Here is an 18,290-nt window from a genome sequence, read left to right as displayed (position 1 = left end):
ATGGGGGGGATGGTAGGGATGGTGAGGATGGTGATGATGGTGATGATGGTGGGGATGGTGAGGATGGTGGGCATGGTGGGGATAGTGAAGATAGTGAGGATGGTGGGGATGGTGAGGATGGTGAGGATGGTGGGGATGGTGGGGATGGTGGGGATGGTGGGGATGGTGATGATGGTGAGGATGGTGATGATGGTGGGGATGGTGAGAATGGTGAGGATGGTGATGATGGTGATGATGGGGGGGATGGTAGGGATGGTGAGGATGGTGATGATGGTGATGATGGTGGGGATGGTGAGGATGGTGATGATGGTGAGGATGGGGGGGATGGTGATGATGGTGGGGATGGTGGGGATGGTGGGGATGGTGGGGATGGTGATGATGGTGGGGATGGTGAGGATGGTGGGGATGGTGGGGATGGTGATGATGGTGGGGATGGTGAGGATGGTGAGGATGGTGATGATGGTGGGGATGGTGATGATGGTGGGGATGGTGGGGATGGTGAGGATGGTGATGATAGTGGGGATGGTAGGGATGGTGAGGATGGTGAGGATGGTGAGGATGGTGGGGATGGTGATGATGGTGATGATAGTGGGGATGGTAGGGATGGTGAGGATGGTGAGGATGGTGATGATGGTGGGGATGGTGATGATGGTGGGGATGGTAGGGATGGTGAGGATGGTGAGGATGGTGATGATGGTGGGGATGGTGATGATGGTGATGATGGTGGGGATGGTAGGGATGGTGAGGATGGTGAGGATGGTGATGATGGTGGGGATGGTGATGATGGTGGGGATGGTAGGGATGGTGAGGATGGTGAGGATGGTGATGATGGTGGGGATGGTGAGGATGGTGGGGATGGTGGGGATGGTGAGGATGGTGGGGATGGTGATGATGGTGATGATGGTGATGATGGTGGGGATGGTGGGGATGGTGATGATGGTGGGGATGGTGATGATGGTGGGGATGGTGGGGATGGTGAGGATGGTGATGATGGTGATGATGGTGGGGATGGTGATGATGGTGGGGATGGTGATGATGGTGGGGATGGTGGGGATGGTGAGGATGGGGGGATGGTGGGGATGGTGGGGATGGTGATGATGGTGGAGATGGTGATGATGGTGGGGATGGTAGGGATGGTGAGGATGGTGAGGATGGTGATGATGGTGGGGATGGTGACGATGGTGAGGATGGTGGGGATGGTGAGGATGGTGGGGATGGTGAGGATGGTGAGGATGGTGATGATGGTGGGGATGGTGATGATGGTGGGGATGGTGGGGATGATGATGATGGGGGGGATGGTAGGGATGGTGAGGATGGTGATGATGGTGGGGATGGTGATGATGGTGGGGATGGTGGGGATGGTGAGGATGGTGGGGATGGTGGGGATGGTGAGGATGGTGGGGATGGTGAGGATGGTGATGATGGTGGGGAAGGTGAGGATGGTGGGGATGGTGGGGATGGTGATGATGGTGGGGATGGTGAGGATGGTGGGCATGGTGGGGATGGTGGGGATGATGATGATGGGGGGGATGGTAGGGATGGTGAGGATGGTGAGGATGGTGATGATGGTGGGGATGGTGATGATGGTGGGGATGGTGGGGATGGTGAGGATGGTGGGGATGGTGGGGATGGTGAGGATGGTGGGGATGGTGAGGATGGTGATGATGGTGGGGATGGTAGGGATGGTGAGGATGGTGAGGATGGTGATGATGGTGGGGATGGTGATGATGGTGGGGATGGTAGGGATGGTGATGATGGTGAGGATGGGGGGATGGTGATGATGGTGGGGATGGTGGGGATGGTGATGATGGTGGGATGGTGAGGATGGTGGGGATGGTGGGGATGGTGATGATGGTGGGGATGGTGAGGATGGTGAGGATGGTGGGGATGGTGGGGATGGTTAGAATGGTGGGGATGGTGATGATGGTAGAGATGGTGATGATGGTGGTGATGGTGAGGATGGTGAGGATGGTGGGGATGGTGGAGATGGTGAGGATGGGGGGATGGTGGGGATGGTGGGGATGGTGATGATGGTGGAGATGGTGATGATGGTGGTGATGGTGGGGATGGTGAGGATGGTGGGGATGGTGATGATGGTGATGATGGTGAGGATGGTGGGGATGGTGGAGATGGTGAGGATGGTGGGGATGGTAGGGATGGTTAGAATGGTGAGGATGGTGATGATGGTGGGGATGGTGAGGATGGTGACACCACACAACGGTCCCACTACCGGCCAGATCCAAGCCAGTAGGGGGTCTATAAGGAAGAGAAGGGGGTCTGGCTGGAGGGGGCCCTTAGGTCACTTGCCTTGAATATAGGGCAAAGAGAGGACCCAAGAGGGGCAAAAATGAGGGGAGCATTGACAAGAGTACTTGATGACAGGTGACGATCGTTGGCTCTTCTGATGAAGGTGTAGGAGCACCAGGCTTAAGCCTGGAAATATGAATCCATGGGGTAAGTTGGTTATTAGACAGCTTGAGTTTGGCCACCAAGGGAGTGCACATAATCACCTGAGCAGGGTCCTTCCATTTTGGTTTTAGAGGGGGCTTTTTCCCCAGTGGGCAATAGTAAACAAGTTGACCAGGTGTTAAGGAGGTAGGGTTTTGAGAGAGACTGGGGTCAGGAAGGAGCCAGTCTTGATAGCATCAGAGTTCAGAGTGTAGATGGAAGAGGAGGGGCAGGGCATAGGTTTCGGAGATGGGTAGGGGTTCAGTAGGCAATCTGGGAGGTACAAGGGGATGGCCATACATGACTTCCTAAGGTGAGAGATTAGAAGGCTTCTTTTTTTTTTTTTTTTTTTTTTTTGTGGTACTGAGGATTGAACCCAGGGCCTTGTGCATGTGAGGCAAGCACTCTACCAACTGAGCTATATCTTCAGCCCCTAGAAGGCTTCTTTAGCAAGGCTCTAATGTGCAATAAAGCCAATAGGAGCACCTTTACCCAGTCCAGGCTTAATTCCATGGTGAGCTTGGTGAGGGTCTCTTTAAGGGACTGATTGGTCCTTTCAACCTTTCTGGAAGCCTGGGGGCAGTAAGGGCAATGAAAATGCCAAGGAAATGATAGTGCGTGAGCCAGTCCCTGAGTTACCTGCGAGGTGAATTCTGGGCCACTGTCTGATTGGACAGAAGTGGGCATCCCGAAATGGGGGATTATGTGAGTCAACTACCGTGGAGGCCTGCTTGTTAGAAGTGGGAAAGGCTTGTGTTTTACTCGGGGCATGTTGGTGCAATCAATCTGCCAGCCTGCACCCGGGGTATGACCATGAGCCTGATAAGAAGGGAAAGGTTTAGGTTTTAATGGAGTATTGGTATTGGTTTTCTGGCAGATCTGACAAGCGGAAGTGATCTGTTGTAGGAGGGTCTTATTGCATGGGGAAAGGGTGAAAAAGGAGTGAAGGAAAGTAGTGAGACTCTGTGGACTAGAATGGAATAGAGAGTGAAGAAACTGGAAGAGTTGCTGTGGATCTTTGGGCCGATCCCTGGTGGTAATGAAGAGTAGCAGAGAGGAGGTAAAGCTCTGTAGGGTGGCTGATGGAGCTGCTTGATGGGCCTTGGAATTCCCCTAGTAGTAAGGGAGGAGTCAGTCTGGGGCCTTGCAATGATTATTCCCAGTTGGGAAGGCAGCTGGAGGCTTGTAGTAGGCCAGAAATAAGTGTGGAATTAATGACTGCCGTCCCTCTGGTGGTCTATAGCCCCCTTTCTTTCCAAATGGCTGCGTGGGAGATCAGGATATGGAAGACGTATTTGGAATCTGTACAGGGAGAGGGTTTTTCCCTCCGCGAGCTCGCATGCCCTTGTGGCAGCTCTGAGTTCAGCTTGTTGGTTGGTGGCATTGGGTGGGAGAGGTTTGGCCTCTATGATGGATGAGAGGGAAATGACAGCATACCCCGCCACTTAACCCCTTCGGGTATAAAGGAGCTACCATCTGAGAACCAGAGGAGGTAAGAGGGCAGGGGTCCCTCAGAAATGGTGTAGGGCAGGGTCAAATCGTCTATGATACCTCCAGACATTTGTGGACGGGATCTGTGAGGGAGAAGATGGGAGGAGGGAGGCAGGGTTTAATGGAGAGCAGGACTGAAAAGAGATGGAGGGATTTTCAAGGGGAGACAAGGAGGGATAGGACCCTGGAAGGAGGAAGTGACTGTAGCCCCCTGTAAGTGAGGAAATCCTTTAGATGGTGAGGAGATGAGATGGTTAGTGGGGAGCCAAAGGTAAGCTTGTGAGCTTCTTTCTGGAGGTCATGGGCTGCTGCTAGGGCTCTGAGGCATGGGGCCAGCCCCTGACGGTGGGGTCGAGCTGTTTGGATAGGTAGGCCACTGGTGCAAATGTGGGGCCATATTCCTGACCCAGAACGCCCAGACTTTGTCCCTGTTTTTCTGGTACATAGAGGGTGAAGGGTCGGGAGAGGTCGGGGAGATGCAGGGTGGGTACCCAGAGGAGGGCCTTTTTAAGGGCTTCCCTACTGCTGAGAGTAGGGGTTCATCTTGGGGGCCCTTGGCCAGAGTATATAGCGGCCTGATGAGGAGGGAGAAATTAGGAATCCAGGCCCTGAAGTACCCAGTCAAACCGAAGAAGGAGAGTATGTCATCTTTGGTCTTAGGTGTAGGTATAGTCACAATAAGCTGTTTTCTGTCTACTGTAATGGCCTTTTTCCCTTGAGAGAGAGAGAACCCTAGATACAGGCTATTTGGGCCTTTTGTGGAGAGGCCCGATATCCCTTTAAGGCCAAGAAATTAAGTAGGAGAACTGTGTCATCTGTTGAGAGCCCTTTGGATGGGCTAGAAGATTTTGTAGAGGTTTGCAAGAGGTGCAGAGAGCAGGATTGGATTGGAGCAAGAAGAAAGCCTGGAAGAGACCCCTTAGAACGGAGGATACAGGGACCCAAAAAGGGGCCATCTGCTTTGGTTGTCTAAGGGATAAGTTGGGCCAGGCCTGGGTGCTATATTTGATCCAAGAGGCATTGGAGGGGAGAGTGGATGGCAGAGAGGACACATTGCCCATGTAAGGAGGGAAGAGGATGCAGAGGAGGAGGAAACTGATTTATTGAATGGGCATCCCCGCTAGAGCCAAAAATCAGGAGTGCCTAAGTGGCAGGTTCGAGCTGCAGAGATTGGTCATCACCGAATCCTGACAGTCGAAGCTCTCATCCAGGACGGAGCCGGAGCCGTGGGAGACCTTGGCCAAGGCTTTTTGGGACCCCTCCTGGAGAGGCTGGATACTCCCAGGGCCGGAAAGAGGGGAGAGGCAAGGCAAGAGAGAGGAAGGGGAGGGTAAGCATCTCTCTAGCGGCTGAGTCTTAAAGGTGAGAGGACTAGGACTTTAGGAATCTGCCCAAGGGAGAAGTCCCTGAGGGCCACTGTAGCTTTAAAGGCTGTGGTGGGGTGCTTTCCTCCCCGCAGGTGGGTAAAGAGAATCAACATATTGCAAGAGGGAGGATTCGGGGCACTGGGGGTGAAAAGATTGGAGGTCAGAGGCCAAGGTTTGTCCAAGGAGGTGTGGACTATCTCGAGATCCCAGAGGAAGGACAGTCCAGGTTAAAAGCAAAAAGATATTCTTTAAATCTATGACCGAGAAGTGGGTGGCAGTGTGGGGGATCTGAGACAGCAGGGTGTATGGGTGTATGGGTTGGGAACCAAAGGATATGGGCCTAACGGAGGTGTTGATGAGTCGTAGGTCCTGAACTAAGCGATAGGACCCATTGGGCTTTTTTCCACTAGTATGGGAGTGTTGTAAGGGGAATGAGCAGGACAGAGGTACCCCTTGCTAAGAAGGTCCTGAATAATAGATTGTAGGCCCAGAAGAGCTTTTGTGGACGGGGGTATTGAGCCTGTTGGGAAGGTGTTGGGATCTTTGAGATGAATGTTAACTGGTGGGCAGGAAACAGTGGAGGGGGTGTGGGTATCCCATACAATCAGGTCACCCAGGTTAGTATGGTGTTTCATGTCAGCCTCACAAGTGGAGCAGAATGGCCAGTCTTCTGCCAAAAGAGCCAGAAAAGATGAACGGGCCGATTCTGGGGCGTGACTGATGCCAGGAGTCTGGATGTTAATTGTTGTATTGAATTTAAAGAGAATATCTCGGCCGAGCAAAGGAACTGGACATTGGGCATAACTAGGAACGTCCGAGAGAATGGGAAGTTGTCTATGGAACAGAGTAATAGGGGAGTCTTTTTTGGATACATGGTCTTTCCTCCTACCCCGACAATAGGAGAGGTGGACGGCACTGTTTGCCCCCAGAATTCTGTCAGGACTGAGAAGGTAGCTCTGGTGTCAAGGAGAAAGTCAACCTTGCGCCTATCCACCAGAATCCACACCCTGGGTTCCTGTCTCATTACGGCCGGATCAAGGACCCAAGGCTCCGTCAATCTTCGATTGCCAAGCCCAGAAGGTCGGAGGGTTCCCTGGCCATAGGCCTCCTACGGGATCTAGGACAGCCAGAGCCCCAGTGACCTTGTTGTTGACATTTAGGGCATGGGGTACGCGGAGTGTGTGGTGCAGGGCATGCCCTGGCCCAATGTCCCTCCTTGCCACACTTGAAGCAGGCGTGGGGGCAGGGGGGAGTTGACCTGCGGTGTTGGGCGGCGACCCGAGGAAGCACCCTGCAGGGCCTGGGCGAGCATCTGAAATTTCTCAGTCTGGGGGGTGGCAGGGCCTTGTTTGAGCTTTTTTAGTTTGTCCCAGATGTCGGGGTAGCTCTGCGAGAGGAAATGTGTCATAAGGACATGACGGCCATCTGGGGTTTTGGGATCTAGGTTAGTGCTGAAGGGCTTTCGTAATTTTTGTAAATTGACGGCCTTACGTGCCGCATTTTTTGAGCCCAGCAATAATACATGCGGAGAACCGGTCCCCACTCTGTATGCCAGCTTGTGTATAATCCCAGGCGGGAGTTTGATCTGGGGCAGCAAGTGGCCCCAGAGGGTGATTGGGATTAACTCGGTGAGTTTCATCCGCATGGGCTCTGGCGAGTTCCCAGACTCTGGTACGTTCCTCAAGAAGGAGAGTATTAGCCAATAACATATAAGTGAGGCTATCAGCCTGGAGGACCCACTGAAACTCTCCTCTGTGGTGAATGAGCCCAATCTTCACTTGAATTGCGTGAGGTCATTCATAGAGAATGGGACATGTACCTGGATAATGTCCTCAGGTCCAGCAACCTCTCTTAAGGGGGCCATGGTTTGTGGGACTAGGGAGCGGGACCTAGTTTGGGGGGAACTAAAAGTGCCGGCCAAGTCAGGGGGAGCACCTGAGACCTGGACGGAGCTGACGGGGGAGGTCGGTAGGGAGGGGGTTCATCTGCCGGATAGGTCGGGGTGAGAATGAAGAAGAGAAAAAGCCTCAACATAGGGGATCTCCTTCCACTTTTTCAAGCACTCGCAGAAGTTAAACAGATCTCTGAGAATTGTGGGATCTAGGGATCCTCCTGGGGCCATTGACTTTGATTGTCTAATTGATAGTAAGGCCAATCTTGTGTGCAGAATTTAATAAGGGGGAGTCTGCAGAGAGGGAAGAAGAGGCCCCCATAGGTCAGGAGAGGGACAAGGGTGGTTAAGGAGGGGGGGAGAGAGGGGAGTGCCTGTTCTTCCACCCCTCAGGACCTCCCGCTCATGAACCGGGTTCCAGAGAGTCCACTGTGACCGTGAAGGTCGTGGTGGGGTGTGTTTTCTCCTCCAGATTGGGTGTCAGAGGTTTGCCGGACGATCATGGTCAGAGCCCCTGCGTATAGCCCGTCTGAAGTTGGATACCCGATAGGGGAACTCACCTACTGAAGAGCCGGTGTTGTGCGAGTAGCCACAGCGCTCGAAAGAGTGGACCCGGACGGCAAGCCTTGAGAGAGAGGGCCCTTGAGAATGGAGGCATTCCCCCTCCAGGGTTTCAGCCCCAATGAAAGAACGACCAAGGCTCGTCATTGGAGAAAATGCCCGTTTATTGAGGAACAGCTCTGCATATTTATAGAGCCGGGGGTGGTTTGACAGTTGGCATGGGGTGCTTTTTGATTGGTGGGTAAGGATCATGTGAGCCAGCAGGGCTAGTCTGATTGGTGGGTAAGGATCATGTGAGCCAGCAGGGCTAGTCTGATTGGTGGGTAAGGATCATGTGAGTCAGCAGGGCTAGTCTGATTGGTGGGTAAGGATCATGTGAGCCAGCAGGGCTCACTATTGCATGGTTCTTCTTGGGGGATGGGGAAGTTAGTCTTTGGAGCTGGGGCGACTCCTAACAGCGATGATGGTGGGGATAGTGATGATGGTGGGGATGGTGGGGATGGTGATGATGGTGGGGATGATGGGGATGGTGGGGATGGTGAGGATGGTGGGGATGGTGAGGATGGTGGGGATGGTGGGGATGGTGATGATGGTGGGGATGATGGGGATGGTGGGGATGGTGGGGATGGTGGGGATGGTGAGGATGGTGGGGATGGTGGGGTTGGGGGGATGGTGGGGATGGTGATGATAGTGGGGATGATGGGGATGGTGGGGATGGTGGGGATGGTGGAGATGGTGGGGATGGTGAGGATGGTGAGGATGGTGATGATGGTGGGGATGGTGATGATAGTGGGGATGATGGGGATGGTGGGGATGGTGGGGATGGTGAGGATGGTGATGATGGTGGAGATGGTGAGGATGGTAAAAATGGTGGTGCTGCTGCTGCTGGTGACAGTGGTGAGGCTGATAATGGGGATAAAGGCTATAATGATGAAGGTGATGGTGATGATGACTGTTATGGTTTGTATGTGAGGTGTCCCCTCAAAGCTCAGTGTGAGACAATGCAGAAAGAAAGGTTCAGAGGAGGAATGATTGGGTTCCAAGAGTCTTAACCCAATCAGTGAATTCGTCCCCTGATAGGGACTTCCTGGGTGGTGACTGAAGTGGTGGGTGGAACAGGAGGAGCAGGGAATTGGGGTGTGTATGGCTTTGGGGTATATATTTGTATCTGGCAAGTGAAGTCTCTCTCTGCATCTGATCATCCTGAAAGCTACTCCCCTCTGCCACATTCTTCTGCCATGATGTTCTGCCTCCCCTGAGCCCTGAGGAATGGAGCTGGCCTTCGATAGACTGAGACCTCTGAAACTATGAGCCCTCAAGTAAACTTTTCCTCTTCCACAGTTGTTTTGCTCAGGTCCTCTAGTCACAGCATGGAAAAATTTGACAGAACGATGACAGTGATGGCAATGAAGTTAATGATGATGGTGGTGGTGGTGGTGACAGTGGTGCTGTTGCTAATGGTGATGGTGAAGGTGATGGTGGTGGTGATGGTGAAGGTGATGGTGGTGGTTGGTGATAGCAATGGTGCTGGTGATAGCAATGGTGATGGTGATGGTGATGGTGGTGTTGGTGTTAGTGACTGCAATGGTGCTGGTGATAGCAATGGTGATGGTGGTGGTGGTGGTGGTGGTGGTGGTCATGGTGAAAGTGATAGTGAAGGTGATGGTGGTGGTGAATGTTGTGGGAGTGGTGATGGTGATGGTGGTGATGGTGGTGGTGGTGATGGTGAAGGTGATGGTGGTGGTGATGGTGATGGTGATTCTGTGCAGGGCATTGGGCCAAGTTAGCACTCCACCCATGTTCTGTCTGTTTCTTGCCACAACCCTATGAGGGAGAAAAGTCATTTCTATTGCATGACAAAGAGGCAGAGGAAGAATGGGGTCTTTGGCCAGTACCCCACAAGTAGTGAGGGTATTGGCTCTTGGGACATGAATCCAAGGACTTCAGACAGACAGTGCCCGTCCCTCTTTTTGGCTATGTTCCCAGCCTGAAAAAACTGTACAACAGCCATTTCCAGTAAACCTGCAGTCCTGCACTGGCCTTTCTGGTCTTCCCGGCAAGAAGTCCACGGCAAATGCCAAGCAGAGCAGGGAGCCCTGAAGGATGGCACCCATCAAGAGGGACATGAGCAGGGCTGCGCTTGGCCAAGTCAGCATGTTGTTGACAGATCACATTTAGCAAGATTTTTATGTGCATTATTTCAATTTGTCCTTAATATAATCCTGAAAGTGACCATTAGTTTTATTCATTCATTCAGAAGAAAAGGCAGGCTTAGGGAATAATGGATTTGCTGAAATCTAGGCATTTGGTAAAATGGCAGATTTGGGATTTGAACTCGATTTGTTTCACTAATGCTTGAACCAGGTGAAGAAGGGAAAGGCATCAGGAGAAGTAGGAGGACAGAACAGATTTGGGCCGGAGCAGTTTGGATGGTGGGATCTGGAAGTCACTGGGCTGCAGAGCAGGAGGGATTTCCAGGCAGCACTGCGGGGACACCTGATTGCACCTCAGAGGTTTAGCTTGGTTTAACATTTGTTGCCAGCTGCCTGGAAAAGGGTGGGCATCGCCTTCCAGGAGTGTCCAGATGAGGGGCCCATGGGCTGTGCGTGGTCCTCCAGAGCGGCTTGCAGAACCTCCTACTACAGTCAATAATCAATGTGGGTTGTTTTTCTAATCCCCAAAGCACACCACACACGGCAGGGTCTAACCTACAAAATGCTGACATCTTGCAACCCCTCCCTCTCAGGGCAGGCCCAGGGCCTTGCACCATGGACAAGAGGACCTGCTGTCCAGGCTGCACATGGAGGGCAGCTGGCAGGGCCTCTCCTCCTCACGGCAGGGGCTTCTGTGAGCTGCTTTCTTGTCTCCTCTAGCTGGGGCTTTTCCTTTGTGTCCTGTAGGGGATCCAGAGTTCGTCAGGGACATAAAAGAGAAGTGCTGCTATGTGGCCTTGGACTTCAACAAGGAGAAGTCCAAAGATAACCTGCTGTCCTGCCAAAACAAATTCCTGCTTCCTGATGGCCAGGAGATCACCCTCAGGCAGGAGCATTTCCTCTGCCCTGAGGTGCTCTTCCAGCCCAGCCTCATAGGTGAGTCTGCAGGGAGGCATGAAGGACAGGCCCTGGGGCCCTGGGAAAGAAGGTGCTGGGCCCAGGAGGAGGTCCTGTTTGAGGGGCAGCAGGCTCCTCTGGTATTAGCTGTCTCTCGCCAGGTGCCCGCTGTGTGCCCCTGGCCTTGTGGACACTTGGAGATGGGGGCCTTTTCTCTGCCCCCATCTCCAGTCCACCTGCCTTACAGAGGAGGAAACTCACCCCAGGAGTCTTGAATCATTTGCCAAGAGTGGTGCGTGACTCCACTGGGCTGCAGGTCTTCCAGGTGCATTATATTTTTAAAACTCCATCTACTCACAAAATAATTTACATACAAAAATGCAGATAATTGAGGCAGAAAGGTGAAACCCATAGATTTGGAGGGGATTGGAAAGATCTAGCTGACCAGAGGTTTGAAATGAGCCTCCAGCTGAGTAACCTCGGCAGGCAGGCGGCGCTGACCAGGGCAAGAGGCGGGTGACGGAGTCACAGGAAAGGGGAGATGAGTTTGCCGGGGAGTCCTGGGAAACAAGTGCTCCGTGGAATCCCCTTCTTGGAAATGACTGTGACATTTGTGCGGGATGCAGAGGTGTAAAACCCGGGCTCTTTTCCAGGCCTTTCCCAGCGGTCCTGGGTAGGTTAGGGGGGTTGGCTGTTGCCCTGCGTGCCTGGAAGCTCCCAGTCTTAAAACCACACACACACCCCCTGGAATATTGTGAGGACAGACAAGTCCCTGGAGCCCTTCTGCCGCTGCATCCAAGTCCTCTTCAGGGTCTGGGTGGATCCTGGATCCCAAAGGAAGTGGACACAACCTGGTTCAGGGCTGGCTGAGCCTCCTGCCAGGCAGGCTGAGCTGCCCCTGTGAGTAGCTCCTCAACCTTGGCCAAGGCACCCAGTGTAAGGAAGGACAGAGGCTCAGAGGCGCGTGGCGTCTAAGAGATGGCCACACGCAGTGCCGCTGTCATTCTGTGGGCTCAAGAGTGTTGCTCAGAATTCTTGTCCAAAGGCTCCGAGCAGGACGCTGCCCCTGCCGAGCCTTTCATAACACAGTCATACGGAGCATGAGAGACTGACAGCTGTCCGCATCCCTGGAGGATGCACTGTTCCGTGGGCCGGCAGAGTCCTATGGGGTTGCTGCCAGGCTCCCTTTACATACCTTGTGGATGCTCACCTGGCCTTACCTGGGGTCATCAAAGTCCTCTGCTGCACCGGGGGCGGGGGGGGGGGGATATGGGTGCCCTGCAGGGCCTGATGCCCATTCCATCAGCCGAAAGGGAGGGCTGGGTATGGGGCAGGCCTCCAGCGCCCAGGGCTTCTCTCTCCCCTCCTGGCAGACAGGAACAGCCTGGGCATGCCCATGACCGTCTTCCGCTGCATCTCCTCCTGTCACCCCCGCCAGTGGAAGACCCTCTTTCACCACATAATCCTGTCTGGAGGGACCGGCTCCTGCTCGGGGCTGCGGTCACGACTGCAGAGAGAAATAGCCAGCCTGGTGTGCCCAGCACACGACATCCAGGTGAGGGTCCCAAGCCACCTGGGTTCATACCACAGACATTTCTAGAGCGCCCCATTGGAGCCAGATGTGGGTCCTGGCATTGGGGGACACATCCCCAGACCAACGTGCCCCAGATCCTTGAGCTTCTGTTGCAGGGGTGGAAGCAGGAACAGGCAGACACCGTGAGGGGGAGGGACGGTGTGGCCAAGGGGCAGGGGAGGCAGGAGGCGGAGCCAGGGCAGTGCAGGCACAGCTGGTGAAGGCCCTGGAGAGGCGAGGGGCAGCCCAGGCCAGCGGCTGGCTTCCCTAGGAGGGCAGGGAGGTGCTGGGGCTAGTGAGCAGGGCAGAGAGGGCCAGGCCTTCACCTGAGAGGACCTGAGACCACCACGACTGGGCAGAGGAATACCATCCAGCTGGAGCAGAGGGTGGCCCAGGCTCCTGGGCAAGAGTGGGCTGTCCTCAGGGGTGGGCTGTCCTCAGGTGAGGGTGGACTCTCCTCAGGTGTGGATTCTCCTCAGGTGTAGTGTGGACTATCCTCAGGTGAGGGTGGACTCTCCTCAGGTGTGGGCTGTCCTCAGGTGAGGGGTGGACTATCCTCAGGTGAGGGTGGACTCTCCTCAGGTGTGGGTGGACTGTCCTCAGGGGAAGGTGGACTCTCCTCAGGTGTGGACTGACCTCAGGTGTGGGGTGACTCTCCTCAGGTGTGGAGTGGACTCTCCTCAGGTGTGGGTGGACTGTCCTCAGGTGTGGGGTGGACTATCCTCAGGTGTGGATTCTCCTCAGGTGTGGGTGGACTGTCCTCAGGTGTGGGGTGGACTGTCCTCAGGGGAAGGTGGACTCTCCTCAGGTGTGGGGTGGACTGTCCTCAGGGGAAGGTGGACTCTCCTCAGGTGTGGGGTGGACTGTCCTCAGGGGAAGGTGGACTCTCCTCAGGTGTGGGGTGGACTGTCCTCAGGGGAAGGTGGACTCTCCTCAGGTGTGGACTGACCTCAGGTGTGGGGTGACTCTCCTCAGGTGTGGGGTGGACTGTCCTCAGGGGAAGGTGGACTCTCCTCAGGTCTGGGGTGGACTGTCCTCAGGGGAAGGTGGACTCTCCTCAGGTGTGGACTCTCCTCAGGTGTGGGGTGACTCTCCTCAGGTGTGGGGTGGACTCTCCTCAGGTGTGGGTGGACTGTCCTCAGGTGTGGGGTGGACTATCCTCAGGTGTGGATTCTCCTCAGGTGTGGGTGGACTGTCCTCAGGTGTGGGGTGGACTGTCCTCAGGGGAAGGTGGACTCTCCTCAGGTGTGGGGTGGACTGTCCTCAGGGGAAGGTGGACTCTCCTCAGGTCTGGGGTGGACTGTCCTCAGGGGAAGGTGGACTCTCCTCAGGTGTGGACTGACCTCAGGTGTGGGGTGACTCTCCTCAGGTGTGGGGTGGACTGTCCTCAGGAGAGGGTGGACTCTCCTCAGGTGTGGGTGGACTGTCCTCAGGTGTGGACTGTCCTCAGGAGAGGGTGGACTCTCCTCAGGTGTGGGTGGACTCTCCTCAGGTGTGAGTGGACTGTCCTCAGGTGTGGGGTGGACTGTCCTCAAGGGAGGGTGGACTCTCCTCAGGTGTGGGTGGACTGTCCTCAGGTGTGGACTGTCCTCAGGAGAGGGTGGACTGTCCTCAGGTGTGGGGCGCGTACTTCCAGGAAGTAGGACTGCGGGATCTGGAACAGGCCCTGCTGCTTGGGGCCATCCCTTCGCCTCGCGCAGCCTCCAGCCCACCGCAGCCCAGTCCCTTTGGTTGAAATGCAGTCCTTTCTCACCCCTGGGGACCCTTGTGGTGAGCTGCCCTCTCTGGTGGCTCCTGCTTGGCTTCTGGCCTCTGCTGCCGCGGGCTCCTGGGCCAGCCGCGTGATGCCCTCCTCACCTGGCTCTGGGTCCTTCCGTCTTCTGCTGGCCTGGAGCTGGCTACAAGCTCCATGGGCCAAGTGGTCATGGCTCAGGTGTGGCCTTCGCGGTCAGCTCTCAGTGACACCTCTCTGCCTGTCTGCCACCCTTCAAGACTGCCCTGTGTCCTCCCTGGGTGGGGCCCTCTGCATGCCCACTGGGCAGTGAGCTCAGAATCTCCCTCCCTTCCCACCCCTCGGCCACCAGAAGACACTGAGGCCACCTCCTGGCAGGGCCCACGGGCAGGCGGTGTGGACTCACCCCTGCGCCCTCAGCTGCCCGTCTTCTCTGAGGCCTCTCTGTTCTGGGGCTCTTGGATTGGGCTGCAGGCAGGGCCCTCCAGAGAGAACTTCATGGCCCATGTCCTCGGTGCGCCTTGCACTGCCCGCTGAGGTCACCTGCCCCTGCCCTCCGTCCGTCTTTAGTGTATCACCCAGTTATGGGCCAGGTTGCTGAGTGAAAGTCAACGAGGCAGTGGCCATGTCCCCCCAGCCAGTAGTGACAAACATGAGCCCTGCTTCCCACCTGCCACCCTCAGCCTCTCACTGCCTGCGTGTCACAGGTCACCAAATTCACAGAACACTGAGGTGCTGTACCTCGCCTTCTTCCTAAGACCCAGGCGCCCTATGAAGCACCACAAGGGGCACCACAATGCTCTTCGGGGAGCCGGACAGAGCCTGCTGCCTCTGAGGCTCACCTGTGTCACCCTGCGTCACCCCGCGATGTGGAAGACTGCGTGTGACAGAGGAAGCTGGTCCCTGCCACCTAACTTCCTGAGCCTGCAGCCCTCGGGCCCTCTGACATGAAGTCGCAGACTTTTTCGTCCTAGTGGACAATGCCCTCCCCCCGACTCCATGTCCCCAACTCTGTCAAGAATCGTGTTCCTGACGCCCCTCCTTCCTGCCCTCCAGAGCCTTGCCCCAGATGAACTTTCACAGAATCAAAGAGGAAGGCTACCAAAGCCCGGAGGGCACACCAGTCCGCTGAGTGCCATCAGTCTCTTGGCCACAGTTGCAAAGCAGATCTCTGGGGCCATCGCGGTCCTGCAGAGTGGGGCTGGGCTGCCCCGCACCAGCCCTTCCGTCCTCCCCAGAAGATCCTCAGTGCTCCCCATCGCCCACCCCAAACCCTCTCCACGGAGCTGGGAGGCGTGTCTCTCGTCTGCTGGTCTCTCTCCTTTGACCCGTGCCTGGACGGGGAAGGGGGGCAGATGGCCTGGAGCCACCCAGGAGGCTCAGGAAAGCGCTCACCTGAAGAAGAGAGCCCCCGTCCTACGCCCGCTCACCAGCCTGGGAGGAGAGCCGGCTCCAGTAGGGCCAGCTTCTCGACCGCCGGCGAGCCCTGACGTGACGTGGCCACACGGGGAGTGTCCACTCTGTGGTGGTGTGAAAGCCGTCCGTGTAGGTCTACTGGAGTTAGGAACTTTGACCTCTTCCCAGGCAGCAGTGGGTGGTTCGGCCCTCACTCCTGCTGCCGGCCGCCACAGCTCCTGCTCAGCCCCGCCATGGCGGCAGCAAGGCTGGTTCCACGCGGCTCCCTCTCCAAGGCCTTCCCGCTGGGATGGGGGCCCCACCCATGTCCAGGAGCGGCTGAGTCCCTCTCTCAGCTCTCATGAACGTTCTTAGCTGAACTTTTTGCCATTATTATTATTTTAGGATACTCTTTCTTTCTCTTAGAATCATTTCTAAATGTGGGTTTTGGGGCCAGAAATACGGGCAAACCCTAAGGCCTCGTGGACGTGTTGACAGGCTGCCCATGCACACACCCAGCGGCTGGGTTTCACACCCCTTTGCCAGCCTGAGAGATGGGGAAAGTTCTGTCCTTCTCTTTCTCCTCTTTTAAAACATCTCCCCACAATTGCCTGTTCCAACCCGTGGCCACGTTTTCTATGGGTATTTGCTTTCTTCTTGGTGCACCCAGCTCCCAGGTGGGTCTGCTCCTGAGTGTGTTTGGATAAGGTCAGATGGAGTAGGTGACTCAGCAGAGGCTCTGGGCGCCTGGCATGGGCCGTGCTGCCTACCTGAAGGGCTGACCTGGAACACGGCCCCTTCTCCCCCGACCGTCCCTCTCCCTCCCCCTTAAAATCACGGTGATACATCTCTTAACTGAAACCAGCCAGGGGTCCGAGCCGAGCACAGTTCTGTGGGTGACAGAGCCAGCAGGTTTCGGGATGGGGCCGAGAGCACAACTTGTCTCCCCCCACCGCACCTGAATCGCCCCCCAGCTTCCCCGTGCACAGCCCCGCGGCTGGGACTCGGCCCTCCGATGTCTCAGAACAACCGTCATGTGGCACGCTGTGCCTGTGCACCTGACTGAAAGTCTGAGACCAGAGGATGACAAGCCCGACCTTGACAGTGACCTTGACCTTCTGGGCTGCAGTGGCCCCACCTGACAAGTGGGTGAGGAGGGTCCCCAGTGTGAGGAACCTGGGCTCTCCTGGAGCAGGCGCCAAGGAGGGGCACTTTGTGCAGTTCAGGGGAAGCAGGAGAAGAGGCCAGAGCCGCTGGGAAAGGTCAGCCCACCACCCACGGGAGGGGCCTCTCGGCTGCTGGTGAGGGTGGGCTGGGCTGCCTGCCAGCGCTGCTCGTTTCTCCCTAGGGTGCCCTGTGTCCCCCCGTGGCCTGAGGGCTGAGGTGCTGGAGGGAGGTTCCGGCCACTCAGGGTACCAGCCCACGGAAAAGCCCACCTTCCAGGGGGCTCGACCCTGGAGCCTGACCTGCGGACGTCGCTGTCCCTGTAGAGCCGTAGCTGACTAGGCTTGTTCTCCTCCCTTCCCCCCGCTGCCCTATTCTTCCAGGTGTACACCTCTCCGTATGCCAAGTACGGGGCCTGGGTAGGTGGCTCCATCCTGTGCTCGCTGTCCACGTTCGAGGACATGTGGGTGACCAACAAAGAGTATGAAGACATGGGATCCTCTGTCGTCTGCAGAAGAAGCATCTGATACGTAGCTATAAGGGGCCCCTCACCTGTGTCGTCCACCCAAGTCCAGGCCAAAGTGGGCCAGAGTGCAGAGCCCGCTCACACACATGGTCCTTCCTCCCCTGGCTGCCAATAAACAGGTCACCAAGGGACAGCGTGTCTCTTCCTGATCCCCCTCCCTGCCTCCCAGCTGGGACACAGCACACGCCCCCGACCTCGGCACCATAAACAGGTGGCCCTCAGCCTGTGGCTGTGCCTTGGGGTGGCCAGGGCTTCTCCAGCACTGCCCACCCCTGGGGTGCATGGGCAGAGCAGGGCCTCTGCAGCGTGTCCTGGCCCTCCGCGGGTGTCTTGGTCCATTTAGAAGTAATGGAGGTTTATCTGGCTCCTGGTTCTGGGTGCCGGGAGTCCCGGAGTGTGGTGCTGGGGTCTGGCGAGGGCTCGAGCTACGTCACCACGTGGCAGAGGGATCACAGGGAGAGACAGGGCCCCGTCCTCTTGTAGAGTCATTAATGCCATCACGAGGCCCCACCCCAGGACCTCACTCGACCCTGTCACCCCTCCCAGGGCCCCTCTCCACATGCCATGGGGGCTGCATTTCCAACAGGGGACTTAGGGGCACCCAGCCACTGGCCACACCTACACTCCCAGTGGGGCACTCCAGACAGAAGGATACCCAGCACAGCTCCCGGGGTCCCCCACCAGCACAAGAGGTGCCCCTGCCAGGCCCGGCCCACACAGGGACAGCACAGGAGCTCTGGTGGTGTGAAAGCGCAGTCGCGACGGTGTCCAGGGCGCAGTGGGAGGGGTGTCGGTCCTGGAGGAATCGGGTCCTGCGGGATTGCGGTGAGCGGTGTCTCAGAGCTGATTTCAGGGTAAGTGGACTGGGGCGGAGCAGGTAGCTGCTGGATCCAGGGTTTTTATTTATTTATTGGGTGCAGGGATCGAACTCAGGGGCACCTGACCACTGAGTCACACCCCCAGCCCTATTTTGTATTTTATTTAGAGACAGGATGTCACTGAGTTGCTTAGGGCCTCACTAAGTTGCTGAGGCCGGCTTTGAACTCGCGATCCTCCTGCCTCAGCCTCCCGAGCTGCTGGGATTACAGGTGT

General features: G+C 56.2%; 1 protein-coding gene across 1 annotated transcript in view; it reads left to right on the top strand.

Annotated features, from left to right (window-relative positions):
- Positions 1-17,199, top strand: part of LOC143390587 (actin, larval muscle-type-like) — a 44,028-nt gene extending 26,829 nt beyond the window's left edge. The window contains exons 11-13 of the mRNA XM_076842956.1: positions 10,659-10,847; positions 12,182-12,363; positions 17,056-17,199. Of these exons, the coding sequence (XP_076699071.1) occupies positions 10,659-10,847; positions 12,182-12,363; positions 17,056-17,199 (515 nt within the window). The remainder of the gene's footprint in view (positions 1-10,658; positions 10,848-12,181; positions 12,364-17,055) is intronic.
- The last annotated feature ends 1,091 nt before the right edge of the window (positions 17,200-18,290 follow it).

This window comes from Callospermophilus lateralis, chromosome 2, assembly GCF_048772815.1.
Source record: "Callospermophilus lateralis isolate mCalLat2 chromosome 2, mCalLat2.hap1, whole genome shotgun sequence".
In the NCBI taxonomy this organism is placed as follows: domain Eukaryota; kingdom Metazoa; phylum Chordata; class Mammalia; order Rodentia; family Sciuridae; genus Callospermophilus; species Callospermophilus lateralis.
The sequence above is the reverse complement of the archived record's forward strand: the minus strand, read 5'-3'. Positions and strand labels throughout refer to the sequence as shown.